Raw genomic sequence first — 23,106 nt, 5'->3', positions numbered from 1 at the left:
GCAAGTAGATGAAGATTTTTAGAATAACTTTTCATATTAGTTTTTTTTATCCCCAGTTTTAATAGGTTAATCATTCATATTTGGACAACTTTTCTGTTGTACTTAGGAAGGAGAAAAATAATCATTACCTTAATAATAACAATTTAAATAGATTTATTCAACTGACACAATAACATTCCAGCATATGTTATTTACTTAAACATCCATGTTTGTTAACTAATTTGGCCAAACAAAATATATATATTTTAAGAAACTTAGACTGTCAGCCCCTTCCTCCTCACACTTAGTTTCACTTTCTTCTTGTGCAGATCTATTCCACTCCAAACAATCAGAAAAATATTGTTTCTATTCTATTCACTGAACTTCTTGAAACTTAGCACTGAAGGGGTTGATTCTGTATTCATAGGTTTGTAGAAGTTAGGATGAAGGTCTTTTTCTTAACTCTCTTCATGTTATAACATTTTTGCTGTGAAGAAGAGGCATGTGATCTCCGCTGAGTCAAATTCAGTTTTGAGAACTGCAAAAGTAAACCAATCATCTGTGATAATATCTTGTAGGCAGAGAAACTGCCCAATAATCTTACAAAAACCTCTGGAAGAGCATGACATTGTGAATGGATTCATGGAATTTATTTACCAAAAAAATTAAACATATACAGCCTTATTCTACATAATTAAAAAACGAATCTTTATTTCATGATGGAATAACCTTTGGATGGTAATATATTTTCCTCAAAAAGCATTTTATTCAAAAAAATCCGATTTAAATAAAAAAAATCCGATTTAAATAAAAAAATTTTTTAATTTTTATCCACCCTGGTTTGGGAGCATCTACACAGTTGTGATGAAAGTAGTCTGTTTCCTTTATCACTAGACGGATTGTCTTTAAGATGGAGATTCAAGAGAATCTTTTCTGATGGTGTTGGAAGTGCTTTGCCAAAGAAACCAGTGGGGAATCATTAAACAGCTACTGTTTTGCTACATTGTGGTTTTCTTTTTATTATTTGGTCTGAATCATTAATTGGGCTTTAAATTGGAAGTAAAGTTTTCAGCTTAACTAGAGCTTTTTCTGTAATGTGCAAATATGCACAGCATGTTTGCACATTATGGCACACTTTGTACAGTGCCCTCGCCTTCAGTCCTGCAATGTCTCTGATCTCTTCTGTTGCTGGTGCCTTCCATCTTCTCCCCATCCTCTTTCTAGTTCAGGAATCTTTGGCCCTCTTGAATGGTCAGGCTGGGATTATATACCTGGCATGAATACTGGAGGTTTATTCACCCCAGCACTTCCAACATTTTACAGATGCAGAGATTATACACTGAGCTGTGTGTGCATGGCATGTACAGGATTTCATTTATATTGTTTGGTACACAAAAAATACATTTGATGGTAAGCCGGTCACATTTGGTTTTTTTTTTTTTTTTCAGGTTTATTGTTGATATGCACATTCCTCAGTGCACCCTCAGTTACTTATTGGAACATAATGGCCCCAAACTGGATTTTTTGGGGGGGATTTTTACCAAGAACAAACTAAGCACCACGTCATATGCATAAATCATCAGTGTACAATTTGCTAGACAGGTTTGAGGATAATGTTTGCTTTACTTGCATTCATTTGCATGCTCATGTGAGCTCGCTGTTCAAGTCTACCATAATGATCAAAATATTTAAATGGAAGAGTTCAGATTTTGCCATGGAAGATTTGTGTATATCTTTCAGTGTCTCAGTGGCTTGGAATTTGTAAAGGTTTTGTAAACCCTTTTATAACCTTTAGTTTTAAATGGGTAATTTTATGTTAATTTTTTTTATTTTTTTGTGTTGTCTTCCAGTCAAAAGTTTACACACGAACACCAACCCTGTATCTAGATTTTAAAATAGAAAAAGGAGGAAAACATATGCAGAAGGTGCCTAAAGGTAAGCAATTTATATATTAAAAACCCTTACTATAAACTATTTTTTTTCCTCATTTTGTCTTTTTTCCTCATCTGACTTTATTCAGTAGTAAGAAATGTTCTGTAATTGAAAGAGTAACTCCCAAATGGTATACTAATGACTTAATGATCTGTAATAGATCAATAAAGCAGACCAGCTCATCAGTGTGTAGGAGAAGACCTAGCTTATCAATCCGTATGAGCATTAAAAGCTCCGTAAAGCTTAGCTTTGGGCCCTGGGATATCCACCCCCCAAACAAACACTGAATCGACTCCCACCCCCTTCTTGTGGTTCCCACTGGCTGTACTTCTATTTTTTTAACATGTAACCTTAAAGGCATAGACACTTGTCTAACTAGGTGTAAGTGACATTTTATTCACTTGTGTTGTTTGTTTGTTTGCTTTACCTTGTAATGTAGTGATTGAAGTTTGTAGTGTCAGAGCTGATTTACCCCCTCTGTCTATGCATTGCCTTAGCTAACCTGTTCCTATGCACCAAAGGGACAAGGAAACGTCCTGCTCTGGGACACACAGTATTCAATGCATACCTTGTCACCCCCTTTGTGTTCGCATCACAAATGTAGAATGCTAAAATGATGAAATGCCTCATCTAAAAATGCAAGTGTGTGTATGTGACTGCTCTACCTACTTGTGTCTGTCATATCTAATTGCAGTGTAACAGTCACCTACAGAACACTAGACTGAGAAAACCAGGGATTGTGGGATGTGTAGCTTCACAGGAAGTGTCAGTTCTCACACTACAGAAAGAGGTCATGGATTAACCTGTGCAGTGCCATGCAGCATGCCTCATGCTTCAACACAAACAGAAACCTTTGGCACAGAAATGTGAAGATTTATGATAGTATACACTATATGGGCAACAAATTATATCACAAAATTACATGATCAGTACTTGTCTTATGCAGGTACAAAACTCAAGGTGCAAGTAGGAATGCAAACCTTAAGCAAGCGAAATGCGTCAAAGGGCGTTACCAGAGTGATGGCTGAGGCCAGCTAAGTTTGACTCCTGGGATCAGTAGGGAATGTTTTTCATGCCTTCAACATCCCAAATCTTCAGGCTAGTAACTTGACACTGCATGGTCCTCTTCATCTATGCCTCTTCTCCTTGCTGGATGGTTCATACATATGCATTTAGTGGTGCTGACATGAGAACGTCAGTACCAGTTTCTGCACCAGTACTGTGTATATGAAGGGTACTGTGGTGCTGCCCTGTCATAGGGAGGGGCTATAATGCTCTGAATTTACCATAGGGTCCCCAGGCTTTTGGACTAAGTGATGCTGGGCATCATACATCCCAGAAGACTGAGGATATCTTGTGGCGAAAAAGAGGTTCACCTGTGGAAGTTTTAAAACATGCAGCACCCTCTAGTTTACAGTGATGTTCAGTATATTTAAGCTCACTCACTGTAGTCATGTGAGTCTGTGATTGTTGTGGGTTCAGCTTTAGGTCCGGCTGAAAGGCTCTGCAGATCAGGCCTCTATCACCTCCCCAGATCAGGCCTCTGTCACCTCCCCCTGGTTTTGAAGGTCCATGGAAACCTCTAGAAACTAGTGGGCAAAGGTGCAGAGGCAAGGATCTGAATATTTATGGGAAGTTGACCAATCCTCAGGCAGTAGGCCTGGCACGGTGGTAAAATGGGCCCCATAAATATTGAAGAGCCTGACCAGGGAGTAGTGTGTGGCCCAGTGGAAGATGAAGTGGTGAGGGTCATGAGGCCTGGGAGGGGACCCTGGGGAAGGAGGGGTTCTGCCTCCAGACGAGCTATGGAAGAGAGGGATCTTCACTACCCTACAGTCTTATCCAGGAGATACCCTGTCTAGCATGGGAAGACTAGCACAGCAGAAGGCCTGAACAGCCGTCTTATCCAAAGCAGCAGGATATAAGGGACCGTGTGAGTACCTCTACATCCCCAGGGACTAGAAGGGAGGAGGCTGTTCGATGAAATATCCAGCATACTTTTCATTGGGACATTGTCACAACTAACCTAAATCCCTTGCTCTGGAACACTTTACAAGGCAGCCAGGCTGGCTGGTATTTTCTGCAAGTATTAGGAGCTTTATGTCCCCTGAGTGAAATTCTCAAAAATTCCTAAGAGAGGAACTTTGCTGTTGATATTTTAGAGATTGATATTATTCTGGCGGGAGTACATTCTAGGTCTGCATTTTCATGTATATAGAGAAGGAAGTCTGTCCTTAAATTGTTCTGCCAAGTCAAGTTGAGCATCAAACTTTATCCCCAACCAAGTTGTTTCCACTCAATAAAACAACAAAAACAAGCCCATAAAATGGTTACCGACTCCATGAGAAAGTTGGAAAAATGCGTGTTCCCTGGCTGTGCAGATAACGAAGACCCAATCCAGCGGCTCGTTGGGGGATAGAAGTACAAAGGAAAAACAAAAACTTTACTCCGGAGTTTGATTTTAAAGTTCATGCCCAACTCGACCATATCATGATGTCTGCTTGCACAGATTTTCTCTTAAACAAAAGTGTTCTAGTCTGAAAAGTTGTTCAGTTGAGGGTATTAGTGAGTGTAAGCCATGTCGGAAGAGCCACTTATGGGCAGGCCTGATGCTTGTGAAACCAGTAGCAGTCGGTCAAGGTTTTGCAGCAACTTGATTTCTGGGTTTTTGTTCCAGCAATTCTTGTTTGGGGTTGTAATAGACTTCCGCATGGATATTGGATCATCATTCAGTCAAGTCAAAAGAAAGTCTAGATCAGATGGCTACAGGTGTCGACTGGCTCCTAAAGAGTGAGCCTCCCTACTCCCTAAACATGTCTTCTCTTTAGTAAAAGCAGTGTTGGTACCTAAAATACAGTTGGTATCAGTCTTTTGCAGTCTCATACAGCAGAGCTCAGACTAGAGTAGGGAAAAGTCAGTCAGTTGTGCTATGGTGCAGTGTACAAGCTGATAGGAAGAGGGAGCTGAATTATTGCCTGTCAATGTGCACATGTTAATGAAGTCTGAATGATCTCAGAATCAGAGTGCCACTTTTTTGCCATTGTGTAGTCACAGGGTGGGACTGGGAAAGAGACCTATAAATGTGACTTAACTACACCATAGAAAAATCAGGTCTTTTCCTCTGCCAGGTGGGGGCTGTGTGGTGTGGTGTGGCAGAGCTGTCCAAAACTAATAACTGCATTGACAGAAACTCAAATCATTTGGCAGATAAAACTGCACCCTTATAAATATTTCATTAGTGTATTTAGTTGCTTGCTTGAGTTTCCACTTTAACTATCACAAAGGTCAGAGTTGGGTTAGGTAAATCTATGGACAGAACAAAACACATATTGAAAGTGCAAATAATTTTATACCAGTAACCAGGCCAATTTAATATATACAGTATGAACATATTTAGTAAAACCGCATAAAAGAAGTCAGAATATGCTAAGAGCAGTAACCCACAAATATCAGTCAGAAACCTTCTATTAACCACTTTAATACTGGGCACTTTCACTACCTTCCTGCCCTGGCCAATTTTCAGTGCTCTCCCACTTTGAATGACAATTGCGCAGTCATGCAACACTGTAGCCAAATTAAAGTTTTATCATTTTTTTTGAGATAGAGCTTTCTTTTAGTGTATTTAATCACCACTGGGATTTTTATTTTTTGCTAAACAAACAAAAAAAAGACAGAAAATTTTACAAATAAGCAATTTTTTCTTCTTTACTGATGTACGCTGATGAGACTGCACTGATGGACACTGATAGGCTGTAGTGATGAGTCAGCACTGATAGGCAGCACTGATGAGCACTGATAGGTAGCACTGATGGGCAAAGATAAATGGCACTGATGGACACTGATAGGCTGCAGTGATGAGGCAGCACTGATGGGCACTGATAAATGGCACTGATGGACACTAACAAGCTGCACTGATGGGCCTGCACTGATAATCAGAGCACTGATGATCAGTGTCCTGATTATCAGTGTAATGTGCCCTGTCACTGGATCGCCCGTTTTTGGCTCTCCTTTCCTCACACAGTTACAGCGGTGAGGAAAGTAAATGCCGACAACCAGCATTTGTTTACATGTGATCAGCTGTGCATTGCTCCTGTTTCTTTTTGTTGGAGGCTGCCATTTTGCTGAAGCCCAGAGCCCCTCTAGTGGCTCTAATTTTCGGCAGAGTGCCAAAAAAAGAGAGCAACTGAGCATGTACAGAGCAGGGTGAAACTGTGTATTACTGGAATTTAAATAGTATAGGCACTTATTGTTAATGTTTTACATAGCTATACCTGCAAAAGGGACCAGCCTGAAGTTATCTAGAAGGACTTAAATTTCTGACTTAAAGCGGAACTTTACCCATTACAACTTGATTAAAAAAAAATGTTCTTTAGCAAGGAACATACATTTCACATTAATAATTATACTACCAAAATTAACGAGTGCTGTACATTTCCTCCAGCATTGTTCCCATTTCTTATTGCTGGAGGCTGCCATTTTGCTAAAGTCCAAAGCCCCTGAACTGAAATAAGAGCCCATTCACACTTGTGTAACGTGTCATGGGACTTTGAGGTCCAAAGTCGCATGACAAGTCACCCTTCCATGTTTCCCAATGGGTACCATTCATATCTGTGCAACTTCAAGTCGCAGCAACTTCAAAGTAGTTCATGCACTACTTTGGTACGACTTTCATGCAACTTGAGTGCCATAGACCGCAAACAAAACCCTCAAAAGTTGTATGAAAGTTGCACCTTGATGTTCTACATGCAACAGTTGTCCATTATCATTAATGAAAGCCAAAGTCGTATGCAAGTTTCACCCATCCAAAGTTGCATCAAGGTTACGTTAAAGTTGCATCAAAGTACTCTAAAGTCTTTGGAGTCGTACAAATGTGAATGGAGTCTAAACCATAAAGCGGAACCAAAAAAACAGTCAAATTCCTGGAATTCCGGTTTGCTAGCTGTCATATTTGCTTGTGTTCTCAGCCAAACTGTCAAACCATCGAATGACTGGTGCCATAACTGATCACGTGTGCAGCACCATGACCGTTGCAGATAAAAAAGAAGCAGCTTTCTTGACTGTAACGGATAGGAGAGTTTTTAATTCCGCTTCAAGGCAGTCAGCAGATTCAGCAATGCCTAAAAATGGAGAGCAACTGAGCATGTGCAGAGCAGGGTGAGACCGTGTATTACTGGATTTTAAACAGTATAGACGCTTATTTTCAATGTTTTACACAGCTATAACTGCGTAAGGGGCCAGACTGAAGTGATCTAGTAGGACTTAAGGTGGAACTTTAGTAAAAAAATTGTTGATTAAAAAGGAGCTAATCCCCTATTTTCCCCCTCCAACCTATTGCCTTTTGTTGCTGGGTTATACACAGAAGCATATTTGTATGCCCAGGAGGTGTTCTGTCGGGATCCACTGCTGCACACCTGATTCCACACCACCATCTTTTTCTCTGATGTCACCATGGGGTTTGCTGTCTTATTATCCCGGCACTTGCAGCTGGCCCCCTGATGGCACATGCACCATAGAGTATCCTGAGGTCTCCTGTCATGTGTAACATGGATATCTCTGGAAGAAAAACGAACAAATGCTTGTACTCCTGCGCTGGATGATGGACATACATGGATAGCCTATGGAATGCACACCTTGCTGTCCTCAACAGACCAGGGGAATCCAAATGAACTGCATGCAAAAAGACAAAGAGGGCGCACAGGCCTAGTGCATTACCTTTAAAAGTTGGTTTATTGTATAAAATGTGATATACTCACAAAGGAATAAAAGTCAAAGGCATATCATAAGAATTACAGCAAGGTCCAATCTCCCTGGAAGGTGTCTGGTCGGGGACTATAGACCTCCAAATGGCTGACGCATTTCGAGGCGATGCCTCTTCCTCAGAGCTGCAACCAGCGGCTTCGCGTCAGCCATTTAGAGGTCTATAGTCTCTGACTAGACACCTTCCAGGGAGATTGGACCTTGCTGTAATTCTTATGATGTGCCTTTTGACTTTTATTTCTTTGTGAGTATATCACATTTTGTACACTAAACCAACTTTTAAAGGTAATGTACTAGGTCTGTGCACCCTCTCTTTGTCTTTTTGCATGGATATCTCTGGAGCCTGTGTGCAACAAATATGTTATTTTAGTCTAGGTGAGGGTCCAGGAAATGTTGAAGAAGGTTTCCCACAAAGATATAAGACGGGTGGGGAGGGCAAAGGTCCGCTTTTATGTTCATGTATCATTAGGTATGGATTTTATACCTGAACTCCAAATCTGCTTTTTTATCAAGGAATTTCTGTATTTTGGTATTGTATCTTTTAATTGTCCCATCATGATTCTGCAAGCTGTGTTAATGTGTTTCGTTCTCCATGTGCTTGAGACTACATGTCAGCCAACATAGGAAACACTGACATGCCAAACAGCTGTACAGTCCTCTGCTTGGCCTCCACCTGCTGTCTGACACAGATGCTCTCCTATTTACTTGAGGCTTGGGTAATGTCTTCAAGACAGACTCTATCCACACAACAATAAATTATCTTGTTGACTTACTGGTAAATGTATTTATCTGGCCAGGGATTTTTCTTGCTGGCTTTGCAGACATTTTTGAGATGTTCGCTTGCCCCTCCAGGCCAGAAAGTTCTGATCTTGTCATCTGTAATCTAGCACAATGCGTACAACTAACTGAAAACATAACACTGTAAATCTTTGGGATAACAAGTAAACCAGTACAGAAATGTCTGTGGAGAGAAAACTGGAGAGAGAGATGTAGTATAGAAACTTGGTGAAAAGATTTCTTGCTGTACAGCTCCCACCTGTTACACAGTAGCTTCTCAGGAGAACAGTCAAATAAGAAAACATAGGGGACTGATTTTCTTAACCAGTACAACTACCTGTGTGTAGGGTAGGTAGGTGGGACTTCCTCCTTGTTCCCCTCCCGATTACGCACCAAGTGTGGGTTATAGAAGAGGCTTACCCCAGGGTGTGTTCTTCTGGTCTGTGATGGCACCTTGGATGGGGTCACTCGCCCTGCACATTGGGTACCTTTTACTGTGCCATGTTCATCAAAGCCCCTGGGATAAGGTGCTTTCAGGGATGCCTCAACTTTAAGGCGACCTCCAATTTTAGAGGTGGCTGTACACTGTGTACACCCGAACAATAAACTAAACTTCAGTCAGCTCTCTCATGTCAATGTACACCCCTACTATCATTTGTTGCAATTAGGTGGGGCACGCTCAGCCTATGCCCACTCCAACGTATCGCTGCTACTCCCCTCCCAGTAGCAGAATGGGGTCCCGCTGTGCACCTAGCGTGGACTCAATGTGTGCACTACATTAACTGTTTATCTTCCGTACCTAGTGACCAGGCTGGTGACCTCTGCATTGCTGATCCGCTGGCCTTGGGAGACAGACCGCCACAGGAAATAATGTCGTCAAAAACTCCTTCGCTGCAAGAGAATGCCCCACCTGTCACGGGTACACTCTTCATGACAGGCTGCTTGTACCGGTTGCTAGACCTCCATTACCACTGGTAACCACTGCATGTGCTCTTAGCTCTTGCGATCCCTAATTAGCTTCAAATGACCCTCACTGCAAAGGCTGGGTGTTACTGTGCTGGTTACTGTCATACAACCCTTCCCAAGAACTTCCAACCAGGCATGGCAAACTTTCAAAGGCTTTGCTGAAGAATTTCAACATAATCATTCCAAAAAGAGCCACAAGCCTTTTTCCTATCTTCCCTAACTATAGCTGCCCCAGCATACCTGCACATTGCAAGTCTATTATGGCGGTCTCCAAGACTGCAGGTCTCAGCAGTGAGGGTTTCTCATTTTGGATAAGAGTAAGGGAGGGTTATAATCCCTGTCAGATTTTTTTTTTTTTTTGCCATCTGTGTCCCATTGGGGAGATTTAAAGATATACCTTCACTTCTTGTTCCATAGCCAAACAGGAAGTAATCCCTGCAAATTACAGGAATTCTTTGGGGACCCCAGCGGGAGGCACAGACAGCAATAAAACCAACAGGGGTTTTAGTCCCTTTGCACTCTATCCAAAACTAAAAAAGAAGTTTTGCTTTTAGTTAAACTTTCAGCAAAATGTGTTGACTGGCTTAATGATGCTCATGTTGCTAACTCCATGGCAATAGGTAATTTGGTAGCGTGTAATAACATAGATCTGTGTGGCGCCTAGGGTACTATAGTGCAGATTAGGGTAACACTAGGAAGTTGAGGAGGAGGAGGAGGAGCCATCCAAGAGACCCGTACCTTGAGGAGGGTTGTACCCATGACTGTCTGTTTTAATTTCCATAAAGCATGCTGTCGATTCTATTGATCATTTTTCTAATAAAGCTACAGACCTGAGGACCAGTAGATCATTTTGACTCTCCCTTTTACTGCAAAAACACCGCAGAACTCCATCTGCTTCCATGTTTACTGCTTATTGCAACCCAAATTGGCTTTCCATGAGCAATGGCCAACCATGCAAAGAACAAAGACCTGCTGGATTCTTCTTGGCAGAGCTGCACAGAAATGTTGGAGGGGGTGACAAAAAAAGCTTTGTTCTACAGCCTTCCCTATTCTGGCTACACTGTGCAGCTTTTTTTGAAGCTGAAAGGTTGCTGCATAGGGAAAGGGGTGTGATTTAACTACATTTTGTCAGTATTTGGGCAGCTTTTGATGCTCTGATTTTTTTTTTTTATTGGTTTTATCAATATCTCTTTGATTAGCAATCCCATAAATGTCCAGATTTTCCTTTAAAAGATCGCATAATTAGTGATTGCATTTAGGACTGTGTTTGTATCGTCCTCTCCATGAAAGCAAGGTTCTATTATAGCAAGTATTTCGCTGGAAAATATACTTTTCATTCTCTGTCCAAATATGTCTCTGAACACAATACGCAGACAAGGTTTATTATAAACAAATCGTGAGACTGAACAGATAACTTTTTTGGGAAGAAAATGATCTTTGCTGGAGTCTGGAAAGCGATTGCTGGGAGATGACTGTGGCAGAGTGTGATAAAAGGGATGACAGGCAGACCTGTTAAAGGGCACTGACACAAAGAGCACAGTCAAGATGCCGACTTCTACAGAACATTGAAAACACTCAGGATCCTGCATTTATACGTTGACTTGGGGATTAGATTACATATGATAAGCATATGGAAATCATTTCTTGTACACAAACAGATCTTTGACACAGTTCCAGGGTTTTGAACACAGTTCCAGATATGTGTAAAAGAAAGAAGGTAAAATTTAGAGGCTTTTTATGTGTATATTTGTTCTGTGTAATGGGCCTGCAGTTGTGTGTCTTACTATATTCTTTGGAGATGAAACAGAATGCTGACCTAGTTATATTTTATAAAACTATACAATGGCAGTGCTCCATGTCAGCAAACACTAATATATATATTCATCAAGTATTCCTTTTGTAGTATTAGAGTAAGCTTTTACTCTACACTTTAAGGTAAAACAAAAATCTTTTGCATGCAGCTTCCCCTGCAGCACACCCACCCACCCCCCGAATACTCACCTGAGCCTGATCTCGATTCAGCAATGTGCACGAGAGCCAAGGCTCCCTCTGCTCTCTTGCTCCTCATTGGCTCAGATACAGCAGCAGGAGCCATTGGCTCCACTGCTGCCCATCAGAATCCGTGAGGAAGGAGGGGATGAAGGCGAACAGGGCTCAGGAGTGAGTATGCACCAGTGCCCCCGCAGCAAGTGGCTTGTTAGGGGGCTGCAAGGGTGGAGCCCAGAGTGCCAGCATGGGACCTGAGAAGAGGAGGATCAGGGCTGCTTTGTGCAAAACCATAGGATGTAAAGGGAGTGTTTGTGCATGCGGGGTGCGACCGGGGGCTCAAACTTTGCTGAACTTCAGCTCTGAGATTTTTCCTATACGTTCATTCTTATAAATATTGTTTTTGGTGTCATGATTTGGGAATTTTGACAGTCTGCAGTGCCGGAAAATTGTAGCCGCAGCGAGAGATTTCTCCAGCCATACTGTTTGTGGCAGATGGAGGAGTCTGTTGAATTATGCTGGTTCAGCTTGCAGACAAGTTAAAAAATAAAAAAAAATATCTATGTGTATGGGCAGCTTTAGACTAATGGCTCATGTACCTGGGACGTTTGGAGAACACTTCTGAACGCTGGAAATTGACAGCAGGAGAACACAGGTTAAAAAAACATTTGTTTTGCCGTGTTTGCATACCGCGTTTAGCCGCGTTTGCGTTCAGAAGCGTTTTTTAAAGATAAGCACAGGAGAACCTCCTGAGTGCCCAGAATGCACTGAAAAGTGGTAAACTATTAATTATTTCAGACTGTTTCAGAGAAAGTAGAAGCAGGGACAGCAGTATGTGTTCAGATACTTAGGTGTGAGTTGCTCATTAACATTTCTTTTGTTTCCAAGGGTGGGAAGGTGTCTGCTGGAGTCAGTTATTAAGGCCACCTGGCAGGGGATCTTCATGAGGAATTTGAGGTGTGAATGGTCATTAACAAATCTTTTGTTTCCAAGGGTGGGAGAGGTCTGAGGTGTGAATTGGTCATTACAATGTGTGACAAGCTTGGTAGGAACATCCTGTGTTCAGTGTTTTGTCCATCTGAGCACCTTGAAAACTCTTTGCATGCATTTTTCATGATGAAAAAAGGCTCTGGACAGCATTGGGAACTGGAAGAGTTAAAAAAAAAATTTCAAACGCTTATAAACGCGATTTGCCGCGTTTAGCGTTTGAAACGCTGATAGAATCGATGTCTGAACGCAGGTTTGTTATGCTCAAAAAAAACGACTGTAAACTCAACTGCTTGTAAGCGACTGTAAACGAAGATGTGTACGTGGACACATTGGAAAACATTAGGGTGCGTTCAGGGGCTGCTGAAAAACAAAACCGCTGAGCAGCTCCTAAACGTGAGTTTACCAGCTGCAGTGTACATGAGCCCTAACAACATCCTGCTAGTCCAGAGTTCTACTTTTACAGGAAGCAGATAGGAAGACAAATACAGGTAAATGAAACTAGCTGCATTTGAAAAACATTCAAAGTGGTAATAAAGCTCAAAATAAAAAATGACCTATATGCAGCAGTCTGTCACTAGCATTGACAGAGCAGTCTTTGTCCCCTGTAACTTTATTTTTTATTTGCATTTTTTAGCTGTTATTTTTCAACTTCCTTTAACAGACCAAGCTGTCCAATAAAAATGGCAGGAAAAGTGTTGAGACTAGCCATTTACAATGGTCAGTTTTTGTTCACTGAACTAAAACTTTTTGTCCTAAAAAGGAGAAAACTGCTGCAGTATTCGATTAAAGGTGTTAGATGGAGTTCAGCTTTATTTTGTTAAGTCATTTATGTAAAATCCATCTGAATCTACCAGTCCATTTAATACTACCTTCTCCAGACAGTGCTGCTATTGAAGGGTCTCAGGTTCTTCCCATGGATAGAATAGCAACCTGTAGAACAGGATCAATGGATAACCAGGCTAATAAAGAAAAAAAACAAAATTCTCACACAAATATCCTTTGCGGCAACACTATATATGTATATATTATTTGTTGTTTGTACCTGTAGTACGGCCAAAAAAAATAGCATTTTGTTTTTTTTAGCCCTCCTAAAATACACTGACACTAAAAAATGTTTTTGAACTCTTTAGTGACTGAGGGTAAAACAAATGTTAATGCCTGAACACAATTTTGGAACTATCACATGTGTTAGTAAAACCATACATATCATCGCAACTACTTTTTGTATCCAGGTGGATTATACCTTTGTTTTTTTCAGGACAAACTGGTCTTTCTTTTGGTGGTAATGGATATATCCTGATTTTTTTTTTTTTTTTGAATTATCAAAATAAAATGGATGAAATTAGTAAAAAAAAATGTATATTTCTTTCTAGTACAATAACCTACCACCAAAGAAAAACACAAAATAAATTCTCCTGCTCCTGGGAATTGCAGTGATACCATTCAGAAGAAAGAGAGCACAGGGACAAGATTTTTCACAGCGATTATGTGATCGGGAGTCGAGTGTCCCAGATCTCAGTCTCTTGGATGAGATCTGGACCATTGAATGAGAGCTAGGACCACGAACAAACACCAGTGCACATAGATGCAGCTCCTCGGAAGCAGACTTAGTTCTGTGATGCAACATATACCATGTCCATTCTCAAGGGGATAATCACAAGAGGCTTCCCATAGTGTAGTATATTTCAATATAATGAATTAATGAGCAGATAAAATCCTACTCACATAAAAAAACAGGTCCACAGACCCACACAGTATAAACCATATAGGGATGGATGCACCAAGATGGCGGCTGCCGTCCAACCAGAAATGACGTCACCAAGCTTCCACCCATAAACAACCTATTCCAAGCTTGTTTTTACATTTAAGGGAACCAGTCACCCCATCTTGGTTAAAGAGTAACTCCACTTTTGAATCAAAATACAAACATGTTGCGCTCCACTGGCAAAAATTTAAATTTGAAATATAAACATACACAATTAAACATATATATATATGGGAAGGGGTTAATATCAAGGGGTATTAACTGTGTGCCTAACAACTGTGATGTGTGCTGCTTTTACTCACAGATTTGGCTGTTTTTTTTTTCCTCCCTGCTTTTCAGGGTAAAGCATCATCTGGATCGCTGTTTTGTTTACACAGAGTTCTGTGTTTTAGCAAACATAAAACTCTGTGCCACGATTGGACACAGCCGGTCAGCGGGTTTCAGCCAAAATTGGCTGAAACCTGCTGACAAACTCTTGTCCAATCAGGCATGGTCAGGCAAGCGCCTGAAAACTCAGAAACAGATGGCAACGTACATGTACGTGACCTAGCCTGCAGCTGATGCTGATAAATGTACTGTGAGAGGGCAGCAAGCTGTTGATATGGTCATGACCGTATTTGGTCAGTGACTTCAATGAGGGAGTTCACCAGGAGCCAAGTGTAATTTTGTTTTGGCGGGCCGTGGTTGTGATTGGCGATTGATCTGCATCTCTGGACTATGTGATTGAATTTACATTGTGGGGCTTTTTTTTTTTTCATTGTGTTTTATACGTGAATAAGTAAGGAGGGGGGTGGATATCAGGGGACCACCCTCTTTTCAAGGGTTCTTCCAGATTTGGATAGTTTCCTCCTGAAAACTGCCATTTCCACCAAATCCGAAAAGTGGGAAAGAGGCGCTTGTCCTCATCAACATGGGGACAATGTGCTTTGCCAGGTCCCTCAACCCCAGCAATGTACCTCATGTTAAATGCATGTGACCTGTTATGCTTTGGGGGGGGTATGCTAGGCTGCAAGCGCTGATAAGGGTCCAGTGTGGATTTTGAGGGGGACCCAATGTGTGTGTTTTTTTTCTTTTCTTTTTTCTTTTTTTTTGCACAGGGTTCCCCCTTCAGGTCTGGCATGGAACTTTGGAAGGACCCCACATAGATGACTTCTCTGGTTACTATGACATGGGTGTCTGGCCAGACAGTGTCCTTTACTGCTAAGAGGAGGGTGGCCTGTGGTGTGTGTGTGTTTCATTGTGGGGTCTCCCTTATAAATCATACAAGACCCTCAGCTAAGATAAAGGTCTCTTTGTTTGGCAAAGTGTAATTTAGTGCTAAATGATTTTGTTTGGCTATAGTACATCATATAAGTGCATCACTTCACATGCTATTTAAAAGCATCCTCCAAAAAGTTATTTAACCACTTGCCCTCCAGAGGATTTACCGCCCTTCCTGACCAGGCCATTTTTTGCATTACGGCTCTGCGCTATTTCAACTGGTAATTGCTTGGTCATGCAATTCTGTACTCAAATGAAAATTATGTCCTTTTTTCACACAAATGGAGCTTTCTTTTGTTGGTATTTAATCACCGCTGGGTTTTCTATTTTTTGCATTGTAAACAAAAAAAGACCCAAAATTTTGAAAAAATTTATAAAATATATGATATAAACTCAAAATTCGCCATAAATGTAGGCCAAAATGTACAGTATTTTGCTATATGTCTTTGGGGGAAAAAATCCCAATATGTACATATTAATTAGTTTGTTTGGAAGTTATAGCATCTACAAACTATGGTATAGATATTGGATTTAATGCCAATTTTTTGCTATATGGCACTGCACTAGTTTAACTGACAATTGCGAAGTCGTGCAATTTTGTACATAAATTAAATTTGTTATTTTTTCACACAAATAGAGCTTTATTTTGGTTATATTAGATCACCTCTGGGTTTTTTATTGTTTGCGCTATAAACGATGCCACCCATCATTCACTCTTCTAACCACCTGAAGACCAAGCCTTTTCTGACACCTTTTGTTTACATGAAAAAAAATCTGTATTTTTTTCAAGGAAATTACTTTGAACCGCCAAATACTATATATTTTTTTAAAGCAGACACCCTATTGAATAAAATGGTGGGTGCTGCAATTTTTTATGTCGCATTGTACTTGTGCAGTGACTTTTCAAACGCAAATGTTTTTAAAAAAATACACTTTTTTTAACTTTTAATGCACAAAAACACAATATATTGGCCAATTGTTTGGTAAGATATAAAAGATGATAGTATGTTGAGTAAATAGATACCAAACATGACATGCTTTAAAACTGCGCACGCCCTGTGCAATGGATACAAACTGCATACATTTTTAATACCCATAGGCGATGCTTTAAAAGCCTTTACAAGCTACCATTTTAGATTTACACAGGAGGTCTAGTGCTAGAATTACTGCCCTAGATCTGGCATTTGCAGCGATACCTCACATGCATGGTGCAACCGCTATTTATATACTATTTTTAATGCAGACTTTGGGTGCCACATGCGCCAATTCCAAGATTGTATACATGTCTAAATAGTGGCACGCTTTTAAAAAATTGTCCACATATAAGTGGTACCCCATATGGAAAAAGGGTGAAACCAAGTCCCAAATTATCTTGTCACTGCTCCCCATGTAGTCTGAGCATCCGGGGGGATCCACGTGACTATCTTTTCCCTTGTAAATCCAAAACTTACATGTATAGCCTGTTGCCCTCTCACAGGTGTTATACATCTTGACCCCATATCTGGCACGCTTGCTGGGGAGAAATTGTTTAAATGCAAGGCGACCAGAAAAAATAATGAGGGACTCATTAACACAGATGTTTTGCTGGGGAACATAGACATCTGCAAATTTGTGGTTAAGGTGATTTAAGACCAGCCGAATTTTGTGGAGCCGGTCAAATTCAGGGTTCAGGGATCCAGGGAGATCCCTGTTCTGTAAACACAGGTACAGGAAGATCTCTGATAGGGCAGTGATCAGTGAGCAGATCCATCACTGGCCTGAATCTGCTGATTGATCGGTGCAGCACTGAATCACGGCACCGCTGTTATTTTGCACAGAGAGTCCACCCTGTAGCAGTAATCCTACTATAGGGTGGAGCTAAAGTGGATAAAGAAATTTGTGAATTTTTAATGTTACCCCTTAAGCCTGATTAAAAAGCTGCTTCCTTGTTTTGTTTTGATTTTTTTTTTTGGTTTGTTTTTTTTTTAAATATTTAGTTTGTCCCCTTGGCAGTGCCCAATTTGTTATGTTCTTTGTTTGATAGTTCCTTGCCTCAAAAACGGAGTGAATCGATCAAGATTTGGCTTCTGTTGACCCAATTCTCAAATGTTAGTCAGTTCAGCAAACGTTCCATGATTCAAACCCAGACACATTTGGAACATCACTAGCAGTGAACTGCAGATTAGTTTAACCACTTGCCGACCAGCCACAGTACATATACTATGGCAGGGCGGCACCGCTGAGCAAAATCACGTGTGTCTACCTGGGCCGCCAATCGCGGCTACAGGTGTTAGTCACCGGGTCCCGGCCGGTGATTACCTGCCGGAGGCCGACGATTACCGGTGAACACTGACAGGGAGCACGGCTTCATTGTTTTCAATGCAGCTCTCCTCCCTGTCAGTTTGAGCACACTGATCCAGATCACTGAGCACAGCCTTCCGTATCAGTGTGCTTACAGCGAAGCACAACCCCTGCCCCCTAGTGAAACACTTCCCAAACACAGTTAACCCTTTGAGTGCCTTCTAATGTTAACCTCTTCTTCCCCAGTGCCATTAGTACAGTGTAATTTATTTTTTTGCTCTGATCACTGTATTGGTGTCACTGTCAGTTTTTTTTTTTTTTTTTTTGTACTGACCCCAAGTCAGTTCCCCCCCAGTGTCAGAATGTCCTCCGCAGTCCTGCCATAAGTCGCTGATCACCGCCATAAGTCACTAATTGCCACCATAAGTCGCTGATGTCTGCCATTATTAGTATTAAAAAAATTTAAGTTAAAGTATTAAATTCCCGGCTATATGCTGCCATTTGTAAACACTATAACTTTTACGTAAACCAATTAATTTACACGTGTTGGGATTTTTTTTTTAGCAAAGACGTCACAGAATACATTTTGGACCAAATTTATGACGAAATTTATGACAATTTGATTTTTAAATTTTTTTACTGGACATGTTTTATAGCAAAAAGTCCACAATATTGTTTTTTTTTTTGTCTCAAAATTGTCGGTCTTTTTTTTTTTTTTTTTTTTTTTAAAGCGTAAAAAAATTAAAAACATACAGGCGATCAAATACCACCGAAAGAAAGCTCAATTCGTGGGGAAAAAAGGACGTAAATTTCATTTTGATGCAGCATTGCATGACTGCAATTGTCAGTTAAAATAATGCAGCGCCGTAACACAAACCGCTTCTGTAACCGCTTCCTGACCATCCTAAAGCAAGAAATACTGCTACAGGGCGGCATAAATACAGCGATAGCGGGATCAGCCCCGGCACCTGCCAGCACCTGCGTTTAGCCCTACTCTTACCCCCCCTTCTCCCCCAGCAAGTGCAGTGTTAGTAGGTCACTGTCACTTGATACATTGCACACAAAACCGCAGTGTTCGCAGAATCAGGCCTGATCTCTTTTAGCACTTGCTGGTAAATTTTGATGACTCATATGCAGCAGAGTGCCAGTACTAGTGCAACGCTACCTTTTGGTGAACTGGCGAGCACCAGCGGCCTAATATATACTGGTATTTCACATACCAGCACTGCAGTATCACTTGGTGACTTGGCAAGTCCCATAAGTGTAGTACAAGCTGGTGCAGTGGTGAGCACAAGTAGTGTCCCGCAACCACCAAGAATTCGCACACAGGTCCGTAGAGCCCCTAGTATCCTTCCGGATTTGCTTGCAGGTCTTGATTGGCAGCCCACAAATTCTGCAGCACCCGTACTTCCCCCATTCACTGCCCAACCCGAAATTCAGGTGAAAACAGCAAATTTAACTACTCCCCTTGATTTTTGGAGCTGTTTTTCACTGAATATCTGTATGCATTGGTTGTGGATCAAAGCCATTTATATGCACAACAATTTATCGTCGCCAACCCAAATTCAAACCTTGCCAGACCATTCGCTTGGAAACCCATTACGGTTTTCAAATTTACATTTTTTTTGGGCCTAACCCTCAACATGGGCATTACTAAAAAAAATGAATTGTGGTTGTATTGGTCCACAGACCCGATTCATCATATGACCGTGTTCTCTGCTGCCTTGGCTAGGCATAGATATGAGTATAATGTGTTTTATGCATTTCAACAACAATACACTCTGTCGTCCTCGAGGTGACCCTGAATTTTACCAGCTCCACAAAATTCATTATTTTTTCTGGTCGCCTTGCATTCAAACAATTTTTCCCCAGAAAGTGTGCCAGCTATGGGGCCAAGATGTATAAGAACTGTGAGAGGGCAACAGGCTATGCATATAAGTTTCGGATTTACGAGGGAAAAGAGTCACGTGGAGCCCCCCAGATGCCCAGACTACATGGGGAGCAGTGGCAAGATAGTTTGGGACTTTTTCCATATGGGGTACCACTTATACGTGGAAAATTTTTATTCAAGCATGCCACTATTTAGACATTTGCACAATGTTGGTACTGGTGCATGTGGAACCGTGCGACCTAATGTGTGCCCACCATTAGAAGTGGGTAGATGCAGGGTGGTATATTTTAATGGTGGACATAGCACACACTTTTTCTTCTCTTTTTTTCATTCAGCCCACAGGCTGCATACAAAAAACAAAAAAGAACATAGCATATATACCCAACAACGACCAGCAATGTACTGGTACATCACTGGACTTTGAATGGTTATACCAGGATGATGCCTACAGCTGCAGGCATCATCCCAGTATTGTTTTTTTCAGCTGGTGATTGGCTTTCATGTAAAAGCAATCCTAGTGGCTAATTAGCTGCAGAATTGTTTTTACCAGCAGCGGGAGACGATGCCCCCCTTCCTCCGTTGCCTTCCATGGCATTCTTGGGCAGTCCCGTGCCATCAGGGGAACCTGAGAATGCAGTTGGTGTTTCTGCCAGCTGACCATAGAGCTGATTGGAGACCAGAATGGTGCCAATCATCTCTATAGCCTAAGAAATCAGAAACTACGAGCATTTCATCACTTCAGTTTCGCAGGATATAAACAGCGCCATTTGTAAATTGGGAAAGCATCTGATCACACCGCTCTTGCTTGATTAGATAATGTAAGGGCAGAGGAGAGATCTAGAGTCTGATAGAACCCGTATTTCTAAAAAAAAGAATATATGACAATGCCCATTGAAGTTATAGGGGATATTTTCATTCCCTGCAATAGCATTAAAAGTAATTAAATTAAAAAAAAAAAAAAACAGGGACAGTGTAAAAATAATTAAAAAAATATAAAAATAACTTAAAAAAAAAAAAACCCTCGCCCCCTGCGCTCGCACACCTGTGTGCGCGAGCATTGACCCTGTGCCGGCATGTAAACAGCGGTTGCACCATGCATGTGAGGCATTGATATCAGATCAAGGGCAGGAATTCTAACACTAGCCCTCCTCTGTAAATCTAAAATGGTAGCTTTTAAAGTCTTTTAAAACGTTGCCTATGGAAATTAAAAACGTATGCAGTTTGACGCCATTGCATGGGGCATGCACAGTTTTAAAGCATGTCATGTTTGGTATCTATTTACTTGGCATACCATCATCTTTTATACTTTACCAAATAATTGGCCAATATATTGTGTTTTTGTACATTAAAAGTAAAAAAAGTGTATATTTAAAAATGCGCGAGTACTATGTGACATAAAAAATTGCAGCACCCACCATTTTATTCCCTAGGATGCTTGCTTTAAAAAATATGTAATTTTTGGGGGTTTAAATTAATTTCCTAGCAAAAAATACAGATTTTTTTTTCATGTGAACAAAAAGTGTCAGAAAAGGCTTGATCTTCAGGTGGTTAGAAGAGTGAGTGATGTATGGCATAAACTTCTAATGCTAGGCATAAAATGCCCCCACCCCCCAAAACGACCCCTTTTTGGAAAGTAGACACCCCAAACTAGTTATTAAAAGGCATGATGAATCAATAGAATAATTTATTTTTTTACCACAAGATTTTGGAAAATGACTCCCTAAAATACATTCTGCTATTTCTCCCGAGTTGGCAGTCTAGCCAAATACAGGACCCCAAAATCCAATAAGCACCTTCAGACTTTTAAAGGGCTTTATTTCCTCATTACAATTCCTGACTACCTCTCACAGTTTTTTAGAGGCCTTGAAATGCCAGGATAGCGCCAAACCTCCCCAGATGACCCCTTTTTGGAAAGTAGACACCCCAGGGAATTTTATAAGAAGCATGGTGAGTATTTTGCAAATCTTGATTGTTGCCACAAGTTTTTGGAAAATGAAGAGAAAAAACAAAAATGTATTTTTTCTTTTCTTTTTTTATATTTCAAAACTTTGTGAGAAAAAATGAGGTCTACAAAATACTAATCATGCCTTTTTTTACATTCCTTGAGGTGTCTACTTTCCAAAAAATGGGTCATTTGGGGGGGGGGGGGAGGGGTTGGTGCTATCCTGGCATTTCAGGGCCTCCAAAACTGTGATAAGTAGTGAGGAAGTTACGCACCTTCAAGCTTTCAAAGTGGTCATTGGATTTCAGGCCCCTGTATGTGGCTAGGCTCCCAAAAAAGTCTCACACGTGGTATCCCCATACTCGGTAGAAGTAGCAGAATGTATTTTGTGGTGTAAATCCACATATACCCATAGCTTGTGTGAGAAATATATAATTTAAATGACAACTTTGTGTAAAAAAAAAACAAAACATTTTTGTCATTTTCAAGAAGCTTGGGGACAAAAAATAAATCTTCCATGGACTCAATTTGCCTCTCAGCAGATAGCTTATGGTGTCTACTTTCCAAAAAGGGGTCATTTGGGGGTGTTTGTGCTGTCCTGGTATTTTGGGACCTTAAGAAATGTGATGGGCAGTCAGAAAGTAAAAGCTGTGTAAGATCAATTATCTATACCATAGTTTGTAGTTGCTATAACTTTCACACAAAGCAATCAATATACACTTATTGGTATTTTTAACCAAAAGCATGTAGCAGAATACATTTTGGCCAAAATGTATGATGAAATTTTAGTTTTTTTGGATATTTTTTATGACCGAAATGAGAAAATATTTTTCAAAACTTTTTTTGTTTATAGCACCAAAAATAAAAAGCGCACAGGTGATCAAATACCACCAAAAAAAAGCTCTATTTGTGTGAAAAAGAGGACACACATTTCATTTATGTACCTTATTGACCGCGCAATTGTCAGTTAAACTAGCGCAGTGCTGTATAGCAAAAAAAATGGCGTAAATTGCAGTACCTATACCATAGTTTGTAGACGCTATAACTTTCACACAAAGCAATCAATATACACTTATTTGGATTTTTTTTTACCAAAAACATGTAGCAAAATACATTTTGGCTTACATTTATAACTTACTTTGAGTTTACTGTATATTTTTTATAGTCGAAAGTAAAAAAATATAGTTTTTCTTAAATTTTCGGTCTTTCTTTGTTTATAGCACTAAAAATAAAAAGCGCACAGGTGATCAAATACCACCGAAAGAAAGCTTTATTTGTGTGGAAAAAAAGGACGTAAATTTTGTTTGGGTGCAGCATTGCATGACTGCACAATTAGTTGAATTAGTGCACCGCCGAGTAGCAAAAAGTGGCCTGGTCATTAAGGGGGGTAAATCCTCTGGAGGGCAAGTGGTTAACTCTTGTTGCTTGAGAAGTAAACACAATCATTAGTTTAAAGTTGGGGAATTCAGTGGTTGCTCATTTCAAAGGAATACCTAGCTTTTTAATTGGTGTGTAGCTCTGGTTATTTTTATATTTTGAATTCCTGTTATAACTTTCTGCATTCAACTGGTTGTTTTAGGT

At 40.5% G+C, this 23,106-nt stretch overlaps 1 protein-coding gene across 2 annotated transcripts in view; it reads left to right on the top strand.

The window, feature by feature from the left end:
- Positions 1 to 23,106, top strand: part of PIR (pirin) — a 69,235-nt gene that overhangs the window by 35,152 nt on the left and 10,977 nt on the right. For both annotated transcript variants that reach the window (XM_089693634.1, XM_089693633.1), the window contains one exon: positions 1,830 to 1,914. In XM_089693634.1, coding sequence (XP_089549760.1) covers positions 1,830 to 1,914 — 85 coding nt within the window. The remainder of the gene's footprint in view (positions 1 to 1,829; positions 1,915 to 23,106) is intronic.

Source organism: Staurois parvus, unplaced genomic scaffold (assembly GCF_062004578.1).
Source record: "Staurois parvus isolate SC_StPar_1 unplaced genomic scaffold, SC_StPar_1.0 ptg000635l, whole genome shotgun sequence".
Lineage (NCBI taxonomy): Eukaryota > Metazoa > Chordata > Amphibia > Anura > Ranidae > Staurois > Staurois parvus.
The sequence above is the reverse complement of the archived record's forward strand: the minus strand, read 5'-3'. Positions and strand labels throughout refer to the sequence as shown.